Source organism: Cydia amplana, chromosome 18, assembly GCF_948474715.1.
Source record: "Cydia amplana chromosome 18, ilCydAmpl1.1, whole genome shotgun sequence".
Lineage (NCBI taxonomy): Eukaryota > Metazoa > Arthropoda > Insecta > Lepidoptera > Tortricidae > Cydia > Cydia amplana.
Window position 1 is genome coordinate 8,826,486 of NC_086086.1, and position 17,863 is coordinate 8,844,348.

General features: G+C 38.8%; 3 protein-coding genes across 3 annotated transcripts in view; 2 read left to right on the forward strand and 1 right to left on the reverse strand.

Annotated features, from left to right (window-relative positions):
• LOC134656467 (large ribosomal subunit protein uL23m) overlaps positions 1 to 17,863 on the forward strand; it is a 315,632-nt gene that overhangs the window by 68,221 nt on the left and 229,548 nt on the right. The window lies entirely within an intron of this gene.
• On the reverse strand, positions 9,210 to 12,562 carry LOC134656447 (uncharacterized). The gene is made up of 2 exons (XM_063511979.1): positions 10,803 to 12,562; positions 9,210 to 9,438 (listed from the first exon to the last, which is right to left on the reverse strand). The coding sequence occupies exons 1-2, from the start codon at positions 12,297 to 12,299 to the stop codon at positions 9,313 to 9,315; spliced, it is 1,623 nt and encodes a 540-aa protein (XP_063368049.1). The 5' UTR covers positions 12,300 to 12,562; the 3' UTR covers positions 9,210 to 9,312.
• LOC134656305 (uncharacterized) lies at positions 14,145 to 15,769 on the forward strand. The gene is made up of 2 exons (XM_063511814.1): positions 14,145 to 14,902; positions 15,181 to 15,769. Exons 1-2 carry the CDS (start codon positions 14,145 to 14,147, stop codon positions 15,362 to 15,364), a joined length of 942 nt encoding a protein of 313 aa, XP_063367884.1. The 3' UTR covers positions 15,365 to 15,769.

The following is a 17,863-nucleotide window of genomic DNA, read 5'->3' on the forward strand; positions in this document are numbered from 1 at the left end:
TTTGTCACCCGATTGCATTGTCATCCGATTTGCATACGTATCCAAAATTTCAACTCAATCGGAAATCCAAAAGTGGCTCAAATGCCATTTCCAAGATTTGAACCACACTAACTAATACAGGGTGGATTTTCTTTTTGGGTCAGTGAGGGCAGCTACCAGATCCCGTGCTGCTACGAGAAAACGATCTTAGAAGACCTTCCCTCGATTTCAAATTAATGAAGATTGGCTCTTACAGATTTTAGAAAAAACATACAGGGTGCGAGGAAAAGGTAATTTCTGACAAACTTTTTTTTATGCCAATCGATCCCATTCCTATTGAGGATCAAAAGCTTGTATGGAACCAAAAAAAATTTCCGGCTAGAAAAGCCACAAATCGAGGAAAACTTTTCCCATACAATTTGTATGAAAATGAAAACTTTTATTTTTCACATGCTATTTTTGTATGCCAATCGATTCCATTCCTATCCAGTATCAATAGTTTCTTTGGGGTCAAAATTAAATTTCACATTTTCTCCATAGTAAATGTATGGAAAAAGTTTTTATTAATTTGTGGCTTTTTAGTACATTACCGTAAGTTGACCTCAAAGAAACTATTGATACTAGATAGGAATGGAATCAATTAGCATAAAAAAATAGCATGTGAAAAATAAAAGTTTTCATTTTCATACAAATTGTATGGGAAAAGATTTCCTCGATTTGTGGCTTTTCTAGCCGGAATTTTTTTTTGGTTCTATACAAGCTTTTGATCCTCAACAGGAATGGGATCGATTGGCATGAAAAAAAAAATTGACAAAAATTACCTTTTTCTCGCACCCTGTATGTTTTTTCCAAAATCTGTAAAAGCCAATCTTCATTAATTTGAAATCGAGGGAAGGTTTTCTAAGATCGTTTTCTCGTCGCAGCACGGGATCTGGTAGCTGCCCTCACTGACCCCAAAAGAAAATCCACCCTGTATACAAACTAACAGGGCAAGTTAAATAAAATTTTGTAAAAACGATATTAATTTATCCGAAGTCCGAGGAGACCTCCTGACATAGTTCGTACGAGTAACTACATTATACTTCTGTATTGTTTAAACATGAAATTACGCCATGGCAAGCATCATTATGTAAATTATCCCATCATAGGAGGTATGCAGTTTTACAGCTCCTATAATGGGATTGGGCAAAATACCACTATTTTTTATACATCTCTAGAGTCACAACATAATGTGTTGTATACCTTATCTCATGGTAAATGCAATTAACAAAACACATTCTAGTTTACACCAAGTAATAATTAATTACAATTTAATATATGAACTCACCTCTCTTAGCGAAGTTGTTAAGAATTCTTACTGGTTATTTTTTCCAGTGACACGACAACTTTTGGGTTGGCGCCAATTTCTTAAAAAGTAACCGAAATTTATAAAAAGTCAAACTTAAACAGCTCTATGACTCTTATTTATGGTAAAATATTGCCAGTGTTTATAAACTACTTTTACATACTTATTTTAGAGGATTTGTGGTTTTATGTCCCATTACCGGTTCCACGTCCATTATAGGGTCCATTACTATATGTTCATTTACCTAATTAATAACTTCCTTTATAACTACACACCTAAATACCAAAAATACTACAAAACACATCGCCAGTCGCCTACCTGTCTAAGCATGGAAAACACATGTCGTATCGTATCCTCTGCTCTTCAACATTGTTCTCTATCTACTGTTGTGAAGGCATAATGTTGAAAAGCAGCCAATTGTGCAAGATTTCATTGGACTTGATCCATTCATATTCATATCATAGCGGTGTATGACAATGTCCACTGTCTGCGTTGTTTGGGTGATTCTCAGTAGTTACCACCACACTCAATTGGTACAGTCGCTATATACAGCTTTATGGCGTTTGCAAAAGGTTCAAGAGCAATTGTTAATGTCAACTTCTCCAAGATCCAGGAATAACCCTGTTGTTGACCAGCCGGACACGGACGGTGCGAAGCAGGGATACTTTTACCCTTACACGCTTCCAATTTGAATTTTAACCATGTCCTTACTGACTGTTGAAGCCTCACCAAAATATTTCAGCCACTTAACACTGCTAAAATCATGAACTAGGTACAAAAATCCCCTCTTTGTCTCCCCGACCAAGCTACAGCCGTTTCTTGATAAACATGAGTTCTTGCGATTAGCTGGTTATCTACATAAGATCTAATTTTACTTCCGTTATAGCACAATACATGTTCCAAGCCTGAAAATTGTGCCACTTCTACGAAAAAGGAACTACGCTATTCTCAAGAATCGCGGAAACGTAAGCAATCCATTGTATTAGTACCTAAACTGCGGACGAGGCAATGCTAATTTGTGCTAATGCTTGGTTAAAATTAACGGTAGATGCTTCAGTTGGTAGTAAAACTAGAAAGTAAGATCGCCGTCGGTGTCTGATAACAAAGTCAAGAAAGTGTGAACACAGGTAAGAATTCGTTCTACGATGAATTACCTATTACGTGTATTTTATGTTATATACCCTTAAGGAGCCTGGTAATGTTTTGGCATCCTACCTAATCCAAAGAATTAGCACAGGCTTTTGAATTTTTTACTACATGACTGCCATCTTGAAAACCTAAGAAAATATAGGCCTTGTTGGATCTAGTCTAATTTCTTACAACTTTTTCGTTAAACGAAAAGCGATTGGTAATCAACTAATCAAATGAAACTTCGTACCTAATAAGTTCCAAGAAACCCCGGTTTGAAAGCCGCACGCTTTACCGCTAGGCCGCCAAACCAACACGCTTCACTTTTATTTTATTTTTATGTCCGTAACTTCACCTATTCGAGAAACTGAACATTTAAAAATAGGTACCTATTACATAATATCTGCATAATATATTTAGAGTAGGTACCTAGGTAATTGTTATCAAACGCACGTACCTATTTACAAACATTAAATAATTTAACACCAAAAATTAAAACATCTTTATTTAACTACAAAACTTCACAAAACCCTTATCTTACCGAAACTTCTTGACATTGACCTACTAAACTACCGCCGAGCTAGACGATAAAACTTACCTACTAAATTCACGACTTATTATTTCTTGGTAGTTCTTGTAGAAGCAAAAGGGCTCCAGGAAAATAGGGCCTTATCACTATAATGGTAAGGTCGAATTTTGATTTTATGGTAGACGTATATTAAGACGTAGTGTAAAAGACTGAGTTCAGACCACGTGTGCTGCTGACACCATTCTGTGGGATCGTTTTGAGGATAAATGTGTTGTTTCAATCAACTCAACACCCTCGGATCTCGGATTAGAGTACCGTAGCCAAATTGATAAACCAAATACTTGTTCTGTTTTTAAGGTGACGGGGCTGCTCTGGACAAACACATTTTCACCTCAGCAGCTCGAACAAGGGTACTTTGCTACTTAAAAACAGTGAGCAAAATCGCATTTTGCTCACTGAGTGAGACAAAATGAGCAAAATGCGACTTTGCTCACTCAGTGAGCAAAATGCGATTTTGCTCACTGTTTTTAGGTAGCAAAGTACCCTTGTTCTAGCTGCTGAGGTGAAAACTTAATTGTTGGTATATCTTAAGAAAACATGAGTGAATAGAGGTAAGTGATGAAGAAGGAATACATTTTTCGGGTTCTCTAATATGTTCTCACTGCTGAGGTGAAAAGTTTTGTGAACTACACGAGATCAAAGTTATTTACATCTCGTGCGCTTTTGAGTCCCTTACTACGCTCAAGATTCTAAATTAGATTCACTCGCTACGCTCGTGAATCTAGTATAGAATCTTTCGCTTGCACGGAACTCAAAATAAGCACTCGAAGAAATATCAAACTTTGATCTCTTGTTGTACAAATAACTATTGTATAAAAGGATACATATTGTTGCACACGTGCGATCAACGTATAGGTAGGTACCTATATCATGTAAGAAGGAACATAAATAGTTTTACCCCGCGTATTACCACGACGAAACAGAAATGTTTCACCAAGACACATTTTTCTACACTGCAGTTGCCAGTTTCCATTTCTACGCTTGGCAGCAATACGAGTAGGTATCTCTAGGTGACAGGTTGACAACATATCTATAGTTCGTTTTATTAGCATTAGAAAGAACTTGCAAGAGGGTAAGCGATCTTGACATGTCTTTTAATTGAAAAACGCTTTTTAAAAATCAAAAACTATTACTTATGAAAGCAGAAGAATATAAATGATCGTATTAGATTCATAATAAAATTGTTACATATTTGCCGTATCTTATTTTTAAAATGTGTTTTTCAATTAAAAGACACATCAAGATTGTTTACCTTATTTCTAATGCTAAAAAAACGAACTATATATAGCGAATGCACCTCGAGTGCGCAGGGTTGTTTGATGTAGATAATTAAGTAAATACATTGCGCGTTTTGTGGCGACTTGGGCGAGCCTTGCATCAATTGCACCAATTAGAAGCGCAATCTGAAGCAAACACGCAGCATGCGCTCTGCCGCGAACTGGCAAGATTTGGTCGCGTATTTATCTAGGTTACAGGTTACTTAAAATACCAAAATAAAAATAACTCTTTATTTATACATTTCCATTGATGTGAAGCCGAAGTATAAAATCACGCACTCTACCAAGCGTTCACTTACAAATCTTACAGTTAGCGTTCAATTACACGAGGCTGTGCTTTTTGTGATGCTTTTGGCCAATTCACGCAATGTCACCAAAGGTCACCATGGTATGAGCAATGAGCATATTCGGTCCAGACACCTCTGTTGGTAACCCAAGTAGTTGTACTTACTGACTTAATGTGTTGACATTAAGTCAGTTTTGGGTTTTATAGACAGATGTTTCACATAGCGATAAGAACAAAACTGTTTTTTTAGGGTTCCGTAGCCAAATGGCAAAAAACGGAACCCTTATAGATTCGTCATGTCTGTCTGTCTGTCTGTCTGTCTGTCCGTCTGTCCGCCGTATGTCACAGTCACTTTTCTCCGAAACTATAAGAACTATACTGTTGAAACTTGGTAAGTAGATGTATTCTGTGAACCGCATTAAGATTTTCACACAAAAATAGAAAAAAAACAATAAATTTTTGGGGTTCCCCATACTTAGAACTGAAACTCAAAAATTTTTTTTTCATCAGACCCATACGTGTGGGGTATCTATGGATAGGTCTTTAAAAATGATATTGAGGTTTCTAATATCATTTTTTTCTAAACTGAATAGTTTGCGCGAGAGACACTTCCAAAGTGGTAAAATGTGTGTCCCCCCCCCCCCTCTTCTAAAATAACAGAATGATAAAACTAAAAAAAATATATGATGTACATTACCATGTAAACTTCCACCGAAAATTGGTTTGAACGAGATCTAGTAAGTAGTTTTTTTTAATACGTCATAAATCGCCTAAATACGGAACCCTTCATGGGCGAGTCCGACTCGCACTTGGCCGCTTTTTTTATGAGTGTTAAGTCTCATCGGATAGTTTGGAATAAAAAGGTAAAGGTACCGAAATCTCGTAAGGTTTTGCAAGGTACCTATACTATGTATTTTATTTAACTTGAAAATAATAAAATTTGGATTTTCGTAATTACAATTTTTATAAATGCCTGAAAAGCACGTCTCTTGTAATTGAGCACTACAGCGATAATCAATATCAATAATAATATTTACATAGATATATCTCCCTCTCATTTTTAACGTGGAAACAGTGGATATTATATTACTTATTATGTTTGTTACTCGTTCTGAAAGTACCATGACAACAACATCCTTATTATTTAAATGTTAAAGTTCATTTTCTATTGACGCGACTGTCATCGTAATTTGAACGATATAATGTGTAACATGTTCATTCAATAAATAAAATAGCGTTGGCAACAATGTTAGTGAAATATCTGATCAATTTGTATGTAGTAAAGCAGAAAACATCTCATAACATTGTTATTACATCTAATAATGCTCAAATGGCGGTCCTCTATTTGTTTTACAGTTATTATAAAGGCTTGGTGCACACCGGCTGCGTGTGCGTAGACGTGCACGTGCGCGTTGTAATATACATATCCTTATGAGAGAAGACACACCGCTTGCGTGACGTGAGCGTGCGCGGTTCAAACATTTTAGCGCACGCGTACGTGAACATCTACGTACCTACACGCAGCTGGTGTGCTCTGGCCTTTAATTTTAGGATAAAGGCAAACTATTAGGCAACCAAACTGAAGTGCGTACTTTTAAAATACTTATTAAAGATATTGGTTACATACTTCCATGCTTGTCATTGTCTATTACAATTATTCTCGTGCTTTCTTACTTTTATGTTTATCATAATCGTCGTGCTAAGTGATATTTATTTATTTTATTTTATACAAATGTTAGGTGCTGAAACCAGGGACCACGTGACTCAATGATGTATGTATAATTTCCCGGTAAAGAATATTACATAATTTTTATTTCTTTACGTTTTCTGCTTAACTACAAATATCCATATCGTTAATATATTGACTACGAAAATACTTTTTACATAAAAGGTATATTTACATACCTGCATTGTGATGTTTAAAACAAAACATAGTGTTTGACAATGAATACAATAATTCGTATTGAATTTTACGAATACAATTTCAGTACATAATGTGCCTTAAGTTTAACAATTTCCGTACAGTTTTATAAACCACAAAGTTCAACTCTATTACGAAGCATCTAAGTTATACTTTCCAATGTCAGTGGTTTGAAAATGGTTTTCTTAATATTGTTTCTGCCTTAGATCCAATTTTAAATGTATCCATGATGCTATAATATGTAATAGGTATTAAAAAGTACAATGCTAACGTGGGCTGTTAAGGCGGGATTCCACCAGGGTGCGGCACAAGCATATTCAGTACAAAAATGCTTGTGCCATACACTGGTGGAATCCCGCCTGTACTGAAGCGGATCTGATTTCGAAATTAATTTTATGATACACGGACGCGGCCAAGGTTCTCATTAATATGTGAACACGCCTCTAATGTCAAAGCGAATTTATTCAGATATTTCTGAGGACCTTGGCCTCTCCGATATATCTCATGGAGTCTGTAAGGTCACTACGATACTACGACGTAAGTAAACCAAAAGCACTTCTTGAGTTTCTGAGCTAATCATTTACGAGCGTTCGGCTAGGCGTGCAGAGTGGCGTCGGGCTCACAAGTAATTTGAGCAGCGTGCACTAAGGCCGCTCCTATACGCTTGCATTTGTTTAAAATGCACGCCGCACGCTCCGCCCCGCTGCACGCCCTACTCGAGCGTCCACTCGGGCCTTACACGTGCACTTAGAATTGCGCAGGCGTACCCTAGTGTGTATGGCCAGCTTTAACCAGTTGGTGCAACCAGCATCAAATAGATAGTGACGGCCAAAATGGCTGAATATAATGGAATGTCTTTCTGCAGTTAATTTAGAGCACCTTGAATACCCTGAAGGTATCATGAGATGATGGTCGCGACTGTTAACTAAAAATCTTGGAAATTAGTTTTTTGTATAGACGAAATAAATAGTGACATTACTTATTGTAGTATGTCAGTGCAGTAAAATTTATAACAGATAAGGGCTAAAGATCTGCGCCTTTACCTATTGTATAGAATAATTAAAAGGTGATGAAGGCATAAAAATAAATAAGCTCTCTACTTTAAGTAGGCTAAAAATAGCATCTTACCACAGATAACTGAGTAACCATAGACTTACAGAGTTGTTGATTTCGTAGTTGTCATCTTGACAGCTGCAGTAGATGACGCTGCATGGCGTTAACGTTTTGCGCTAGTCAATTTTTTTTAGTTAAGTTTTTAAAACCCAGTTAATGCGTACGATACGAGTATGCCATTGTGTAGCGCCATCTAGTGGAAATTAGAGTAACTGCGACGAAATCATATTTAATTCCGTACGTCTCTGTTAAATCAGTAGTCTATAGTCTATGACTATACTGAGCAATGACTATATTGCAGTTATCTTGTAACCTGCAATAAAAACGGCAACCTCTTTCTAACAAATATTTTCCACTTGTACTACAGGCTACAAGCCTTTATAGCCCAGAAATCTTGTCATCGCTCAGTCTTACATATTCTAGCATAATAATTATTTCGACACACTATCTACTCTTAATATATTATTGAAAATATATCACTCTTTCGCGTCTATCGTTTTATAAGATTGTCTATCATTTCGCCGAAAAAAAAAGATCGTTAAAGTCAATCGGTTTTGAAGATATGTACTAAGTTACCGTCAGAGACGTGTAATTAAAAAGACAGCCAATACCCTCAAAAAGTTGTAATTATCTGAAATAATAGTTTGTCTCCGAATGGTGTTCTATAAGTACAGTACAAGTCAAGCGAGGTCCGATTATTTTTAAATAATTAGTGTTACTTTAATAACACTTTTTGCCGACCGTTGTCTTAGTTTTTTTTTGACGTAATGATAGGTAAGTATTTTATAAACGCTCGCAAAATACATTAAATTACAGGCATATTTCGTCCAACCACTAAACGTATTATAATTATATAAGTATTTATATGCCGATGGAGAGCAGTAGGTAAACAATAATTACTCATTTTAATCGTCAACCTTTAGTAAATATCATTGTCCACATTGTTAACTGACTCTTTGTCAATCTTATTTCTAAGCCCCGTCTCCATATCGCGCGGCAAACCATCGAACATTGGCTCGCGCGGCAGCCGCGCCCAATGGATACCGGGCTGCCGCGCAAGCCAACTCGATGCGCCCGGTATCCATTGCGCGCGGCTGCCGCGCGAGCCAATGTTCGATGGTTTGCCGCACGATATGGAGACGGGGCTTATGATGTAAGGCCGCGGACTGGGACCCTTTTCTCAAAAGCTTGTAACTAGCGGATGTCACTTTTTGACAGCTTTTGTTAGAAAGGGACTTCCACTTGTATTACAAGTTACAAGCTTTTGAGAAACGGGCCCCTGTACGCACGCGATAATGATGGCAATGATGGAACCGAAAGGTGGCCAGTGATTGTTTTAGTAAACTGTTCATCATTTCTCATTACTGGGTTTTTTGGAATATGGAAAGCATCATATTTTGTTTATCTCGTACTATCTCTTGAGTAGGCAGATATGTTGAGTGAAGATTCCGGAATAACACCTACTATTGAACGATTCAACATGGAATCTTAACAGCATGTCATCCCTCCCCATACAAGAAAAAGTATAATTATGAAATTAAACTATATCCAAATTAGGCATAAGTAGTATATTTTTCTGTCAAATATAATTATTGATCACTACTGCTCAACCACCTAAAACGTCTTACGGGCATCCAATTTTTTTTCGTTTCAATACCGTTTTCCTTTTAACCGTTACGACACCAAATCGTCCAATGCCTTGTCTCGGTTAAACTCGTGTTTCGCCAGCGCGGCGGACACTCGGCCTTCTGAAAAGCCAAGGTCCATCAGCTCGCCTAGTATTAGCAGACCCTCGATCACCTGTAAAATGACAACAGATGCAGGTCAACTTATGCTGGAAAATTAAAGTTACGTTCGATATTAGGACCTTCAACTTACGAACCTTTTTAGAAATGCTCTAAATAAGGTGCAAAATTGTAAACATATCTTTGACGTCGACTGTACAAATTGCACCAAAATAATTTATTCGAAATTGAACTTCAGGGGCCTATTTCACCAAGTTGACAATTGCCATCTGACACTGACAATTTCCTGTACAGATTTGGGTTGGTAAATAACAATGCTGCTGCATCAATGTTTATTTGTAGGAGATCAGCAATGTATGGGGAATATCAGGCGTGAAACAGGGGCCACGGTTACCCGAGTTATATAACTACCCATACATTGGTTTCTAGCTATTAAATAAATAGGTACCAGTATGAGTATTACGTCTATCAACTGACAGCCTTATTGCACAGATTTAAGGCACATCTATGATGGTAAATAAAAAGTGTTGTTGTTAGTAGGTAATACAGACTGGTACAATACATATGTATGCTAATTAATGTCTCATGAATAGCACAGGCACGGGCATATTCATCCAATTATACCTGTGACCTACTTTCTGAATGGCACTTAAAAATAATATAGTCACATCAAAACTAGAGAATGTTTAGATGTTTAACATATTTTAAATACTGTCAGATAATGCTAGTAAACATGGTATAATAATATACTCCACCTGGTACTCTCTTCCGACCACGTGACTGACACAAGCCTACGTCATCATGTGACAGCGCTATATAATAATATGCAATAGCGCTACATAGTGGCAATGTTATTGTGACGTAGGATTGTGTCACTCTGGGAAGAGAAGACCATGTTTTATTAGACTATGCTAGTAAAATTTGGACTGAAAACTTTAATTATTACTGCACAGTGACATACAATAATATATTGCAGAACCAAGTATGCTTAAGTAGGTATATTTATATGGGGATCTAAAAAAACTTGTATGTTATTGTGTACATGTACACAGATACATATTGGCCAAAACATCTGGTTGCTGCTAGGACCAAGAGCAATATTCGTGAACTTTGTTGTGCAAGATACTTTTATATAAATTGTGGATAATTAGCACAATATTACATCGCAACTATGTCTCATTATGTGTGTTTACATTTATTCAATAAACGGTAGGTAATGTTAGGTTCTCAGTAAATGGTAGGTTAGATAGTGAAACTCAAGACTTCCAATTATTAGATAAAAATGCTCGAAAACAGAATGGTGAAGTTTTTCTGTGCAATAATATTTACTCAACACTTTTCTTAATTAAACTCTGCTCTACTTTATGAGTTAAGATGTTTTGTCTAAATAAAGCTAAGGAAATAACTTTGGTATCTCACCTTTTTATCATTATCACCTACAAGCGTACATACTCTAGCGACCCTGTCAAGCGGGAACCCCATCCCATGTATCTTCCTACACATATCCTGGAGCTTTGGAGACAGCTTTTCTAAAGGATTTGGTAGCTGTTCAGATTTCCTTTTGCTTTTCCTTTCCTTCTTTTCAGTGCTTGAAGATGGTTGTGGAATGTTTTTTGGAGCTGGACTTACGTTATGTGAAGATCTTTCATTGGCGCGAAGCCTTGCTGACATGATTTCTTCATTCAATTCTCTAACTATGTCCGGCACACTTCGAGAGCGTGATTTGATCTGAGTACTTGTGTTTTCATTTGTTTTGTTCTCATCCTGTACTAGATTTTCAGTTGGAATCTGTGCAGGCATTGGTTGGTAATGATGAAAATAATATGGTTGAGGAATGAATGTGGACTCACTTTGCAGTTGATTAATATCCGTACTGACTGGTAATGGATTGTTATAGTATTGAGGGTTAGCAGGATATGAATTTGTAGGAACATAATATTGATAATTTGGCATGTACATGTTTTCCATTGGCATTTGGTTATCACAGACAGTGTCAGCTGGTACATAGTAACCGTTCGAAACGGGATAGTGCTGCGGTGTTATATACATTAATCCAGGGCCTTGCATTTGTTGTTCAGTGTATGAATTAGGTAGGTAAGCGAGCCCCTCTGTCTGAGCTTGCGATGCGCAGCTCGGAGCTGCAAACGTTTGTTCAGAAAAATACTGCTGTGGATTGCAACTCGTTGTAGATTCCTTCTGACTCTGAAGTATCTGGGCTAACAATTCCATGTCATTTATTGTCTTTAGCTCAACATTATCAAATGGGCTAGAAGTATCATTTTCAAAATCTCTAAATGTTAGGGTTTCTACATTGTGATTATATTGTGGTATTTTCTTAATCTTATTATTAGTTTTATATTCTTGCAATGGGTCAGGATCATCTAGTAAGCTGTTCTGCGGGTAGTTAGCTTGTAACAGTATAGGTTGTAGGATATTCAGCTCTGGTTCCGGGTTACTGCATGTCTGATAGGTGACTTCGGGACCAGCGGGCTCCGGTTCGGGAGACTCTTCTAACACAGGAGTAGTATCACAGTTTTTGTCAGTTTTCTCATCGGGAGATATTGCACTTATCTCGTCAGTACTCGGGTACGATACTTCAGAGACGCTGAGCTGTTTAAGTTTTTCCTCGGCCTCAGCGGCCGCGATCGCATCCAATTTCTTCTGTTTGGCTTCCTCTAGTAACTGTAAGCGATGTTTACGTTCGTTTTTCTTTGTTTCTTTAGCGCTCCGAAGTTCTTTAAGCTTCGCCAGCACGTTGGTCTCAAACTGAGTGCAATACACAGCGTTGTCGACCACATTTTGAGCTCGTAGTGGGCATTCGTGCACGCTGTACGGCAGATCTATTCGGGGCGGTCGCTTGTATTTTTCAGAGATTTTCACGGGGACGCCGTCCATAAAATCGCCAAAATGTGACATATCAAAATATCTCCGCAGAGATAATGATTATAATCAAACAATGAGACGACAAAGTTTGTTTCTATTGACTCTAAAGATCACATCGTCCTTGCTCAACGTCATCACTCGGTAGTATGGTTAACTTTGCATCTCTAACATCGACGATACTGCGTTTCGCGTGTTTTGCATTATCACTATAATTAATTTTAATTAATAAAAGTCGTAATTTTTTTCACACAAAATTCAATTTCTACGTGCGTGACAACTATCATCTCACAATGTCATTGCACTGTCAGATTGACAATGACAAGACAACAGACATGAAATGGAAATTCCCACAGACTTGTCATTTTCGCGCTCGCGCTTGACCATAGATGGTAGTATTTGACAGACAGCTGAAGTGTGCGAAAGGGAAGCCATCACGTATATGAACATCGCATGAGTGCGAAAGAGTCAGACTACAAATGAGAAAACGTGACCATTTTTGAGTTTGACGACGGCCGCGGACGGCCAAGAGCGTATCACCGTAATTTTCAATTTGAAAAATATACACAAATTCGGAAGAAAACTATTTGATAAAGTAATACAATGAAGATAGTGTCTTGTAGTGTACCGGATTTCAGTGTCACGGGGCCAAATAAACCTAGCAAATACTTATTTCAGAGGAATAATGATATTCCGAGCGAAATTTTCTTAACGATATTTTGTCAAATTAACAGCATAAAAAGTGTAAGAAGCCGGTTTATACAGTTGATTATAAGTTTTTCTTCCTTTGTGTGCTAATATTTTATCATATTACTCAATAATTTAAAATATTTTGTGTAAAAACATAAACTGTTACTTTACGCTAGGGCTTGACATGGGCTTGACAAAATGTTCAGATGACAGTATCGATAACTTGTCGGTATATTAATAGCTATGTAATCATTTCTTCACAAGACATAATTAAGATATTAACCTTTATAACCGACTTCAAATAATAACGATTGTTATACCTTTTTGAAGGTGCAGATGTTTAGCAGTAAATTTAAACTTCACTTTCCAACACAGTAAGAGTTAGACCAGCCATTCTCAAAGTGTGTTCCGCGGAACCCTAGGGTTCCGCGACACCCCTGCAGGGGTTCCGCAAGAATTTAGAATAATAAAATAAGCATAATTATTGTGCTTATTAATAAAAAAATACACTTCTAAAAACTATTGTTATAGAGTCGGACCAATAAAAGTCTGCAGCGGATTTGATAGCCCACGCAGTGCAAGTGTTATGTATACGTCATAATTTCATAGAAGTTTGACGTTTAAAATAACACTTGCACTGCGTGGGCTATCAAATTCGCTGCAGACTTTTCTTGGTCTGACTCTATTGTAGGGTTCCATCAAGTATTTCGCTTTCCAAAAGGGTTCCGTCAAAAAAAAAGATTGAGAACCGCTGAGTTAGACTAAGATAAGGCTGTAACGATTTTGATAGCACACGCAGTGCATGTGTTATTTTATACAACATAATGTCGTAGAATTTTAACGTTTAAAATAACACATTTGAAAAAGTAGTCGATAAAGCAATCAAACACCGACAGATTATTAATATGTTGTAACTGTTAAAGGAGTTTTTATACTATCTGTTATAGGTATTCAAACTATTTACGTGTGACTTGCATCTTACTAAACTCGAAAAGAAAGATATATGTCATGTATTGATTATGTCAATGTCGTATGTGAAAATAAAATAACGTATTCGATATGTGCTATATTTTAATTAATCTTCTAGTAAAGTGATCATTCTTCAAAACCGTGTCCCAAGGCGGACACCATTGCGGCTCTGCTTACACGCATGTGTTAAACAACATCAGGTTATCGGTCCCACCTACGGAAATGGAGAATATTGCTAAAATTCAAATTGGGTTGTTGGAAGGGAAATCAAATTGGGATACTTGGAAATATAAAGCCATCAGTCTACTACGAACCGTCCCGCACGCGCTGGAAGTAGTGGAAGGCTCGTTCAAAAAACCCACAGAACCCGAAAGTCCGACAGAAGCAGGTGCAGTGTCCACGTACAAGACAGAACTAGACCGTTTTGTAAAAGCTGACGCGACTGCTCTGCTGATCGTAACTACCAATATGAAAGAAGAGACACTTCGAAAGGTCATGAGGTACACGAATGCAAGAGACGTATGGCTTGAGCTACATAGACTATTCGACGGCACGGACGACGACAAGTCCTACAATCTATGTATGAGCTTTTTTGGCTTTAGAAAAGATCCGGCAGATGACATAGCTACACACATGTCAAAATTGAAAAATATTTGGACGCAGCTTAATCAGGAAATAAGTAAGGACAAAACCAGTAAGCTTCCAGAACTGCTACTCCTTTGCAAGATTCTCGATACGCTTGACGAAACCTACTTTTCCTTCAGAAGCAGCTGGCTGTTACTGCCTAGATCTGAACGAACTATAGAAAGCCTTACAAGTCATTTATGTGCATTTGAACGAGCTCTTCAGAGTAACAACGTACTTCAACAGGAAGCTCTCGTTTCAAATTCCGGCACTACGTCTACTGCAGAGAAGAAGGACAGAAAGTTGAAATGCAACTACTGCCAAGCTATCGGCCATCGAGTGAGAAACTGTCAGAAGTGGATCAAAGACGGCAAGCCTCCGAAAAGCAGTAATTCGCAAGCAACACCTTCTTCCTGCAAATCTACGAACATGATCCTGTCTATCGATAGCACAGAAGTATTTTCAATCGTTCCCGACATCGAACACTGGTACGTGGATAACGGCGCCACGAGCCACGTGACTAACCGGGCTGATTTGTTCCAAACCTTCAAATGCTTTGAAAACGCCCATACTGTAACAACGGCTGATGGCAAAGCGATTAGTGCTAAAGGCAAAGGTTCAGTAATGATCGAAGCAAATGTAAGAGGGAAGCTACAACGAGCAACCATTCAAGATGTTTGGTACGTTCCAGCCATTTCGAAGAATTTATTCTCAGTACTAGCACTCCACGACAGAATTCCGAACAGCAAATTCGTATCAACGACAAAAGAATGCACCGTCTATGTCAACGGAGAAGCGTGCTTATTAGGAAGACGTGAGAAAGAAGGTGGATTGTACAAATTAGACGTAAAAGTTGTACATCCTGAGAACCCCGCTGAAGTCTTTGCAACGTCCAATACTATGCAACTATACCACGAGAGGTTTGCACACCAAAACAAGAGGCACGTGAAAGCTACAGTTAAACGCGAACTGGACATAGATCTTCCTCTTGATAAGGAGTTGTGCGAAGGCTGCATATATGGGAAAGCTCACAGACTTAAATTCGGTACGAGAACCCGAGCTACCGCGCCAGGAGAACTCGTACATACCGACGTTTGCGGACCATTTCAACCAAGCTTTTCAAAATTCCAGTACTACGTGTTGTTCAAAGATGACTATACAGGCTATCGTATGGTATACTTCCTAAGATACAAGTCAGAGGTTAAGGATAAGCTCGCCTTAATGCTAGCTCAGACGAAGAATGAAGGACATGCCATAAAATGCCTGCTCAGCGACAACGGTGGCGAATTTGACAACAAGTCCATTCGAGATATACTAGACTCCCATGGAATACGACAACGACTGGTAATGCCTTACACACCAGAGCAGAACGGTGTAAGCGAACGTGAAAATCGCACCTTGGTTGAAACAGCGAGATCCATGATGTACGCGCACGAACCTATGCCACAAGAACTTTGGGCAGAATTAATAAATACGGCCGCGTACATACTCAACAGAACAGGTCCGACAAATAACAAAGACAAGTCTCCGTACGAACTTTGGACTGGAAGAAAACCGACGCTCAAACATCTGCGAATCATCGGATGCAATGCGTATGTCCACGTTCCGAAGCAGAAGCGAAAAAAGACAAATAAAAAAGCCATAAAAGGACGACTCGTAGGCTACGAGGATGATGGCTATAGGGTGTGGATTACTGACGGAAAAATTAGCAAGCTAGTCCGTTCACGTGATGTCACTTTCGACGAAAGACCGCTTCCTAACAATGATGTTCACCCAGCTTGTGTAAACAACGACACAAATACGAGGGAGTATATAATACGACTGCCGATGGGTAACTCCAACATCAACGACGAACCGGTTCCACTTTCCGAAGAGCATCATAATCCATTACCAGACGAACCCGAGGGAGACTTCGAAGATGCTGAAGATACTGTCTCTAGAGATCATGAACTTGGCCTTGAGGGAGAAAATTTGGAACCCGAACCAGTCCAAGAAGACCAAGTACATGAACCCGAGCTCGAACCGCATAACGATGATCCTGAAGCAATCGACTATGACGCCGAACCGCCGCGTTACGATTTGCGCAATCGCAACGAAATACGACGACCTGAAAGACATAATGACTACGTATGTATTACAGAAACGTACCCGTCGAATTTTGCTGATGCCATGGATCGTAATGACAGTGAGGAATGGCGAAAAGCGATGCACAGTGAAATGCAGTCACTGAAGGACCTCAACGTGTGGACGGCATGTGATCTACCGAAAGGGAGAAAAGCGCTTCCTTGCAAATGGGTCCTGCGAACAAAAAGGAACCCAGACGGCTCTATCGACAAATACAAAGCACGGCTAGTAGTGAAGGGCTTCAGGCAAAGAAAAGGAATCGACTACGATCAGACCTTCAGTCCTGTCACACGCCTTGCGACTGTCAGAGCATTATTGAGTGTCAGCGCTCAAGAGAACATGCATTTAGTACAATTTGATGTTGCTACTGCGTTCCTCAACGGAAAACTTGAAGAGGAAATATATATGCAACAACCCGAAGGCTTTGGCGATGGAACGCCTAAGGTCTGGAAACTTAACCGAAGCTTATACGGCTTAAAGCAAGCTCCAAGATGTTGGAACTCGTGTTTTGAAAGCATTTTACTTGATATGGGCTTTAAGCAATGCGAGGCTGACTGTTGTCTATACAGTAAAGAAACAGATGGCAAGAAGCTATTGATCACGTTGTACGTTGATGACGGATTAGTGGCCGCAAGTGATGAAGACTTAGCGCAATCGTTTCTAAATGATTTACGGAAACGTTTGAAGATCACGACGAAGCCCGCATCGTATTACCTGGGGCTACAAATCGAAAGAGATAAGAATGGCTCTGTCTTCGTCAATCAAGAAGCCTATGCTAAGAAAATACTGGAGCGTTTTGGGATGACAGAATGCAACCCTGTCACAACACCCATCGAGAAGGAAGCTACGACTGTTCAATCAGGGAAAGTCGAATCCGAAACCATGAAGTATCCGTACCGAGAAGCCGTCGGTGCTCTAGCATATTTAATGGTCGGAACACGTCCTGACATTGCATTTGCAGTGGGTGTTGCCTCCCGAAAATTAGAATCCCCCTCCAAGGAAGACTGGCTTGGTGTAAAAAGGATTTTGCGTTACATCAAAGGAACGTCTGCCTATGGAATTAGGTATGGACAGCATAAACCAGGAATACTCGAAGCATTCAGCGATGCTGACCATGGAGGCGATCGAGAGACCAGCCGATCTACTACAGGTGTGGCTTGTCGCTATGCAGGAGGTGTCATATCTTGGCTCAG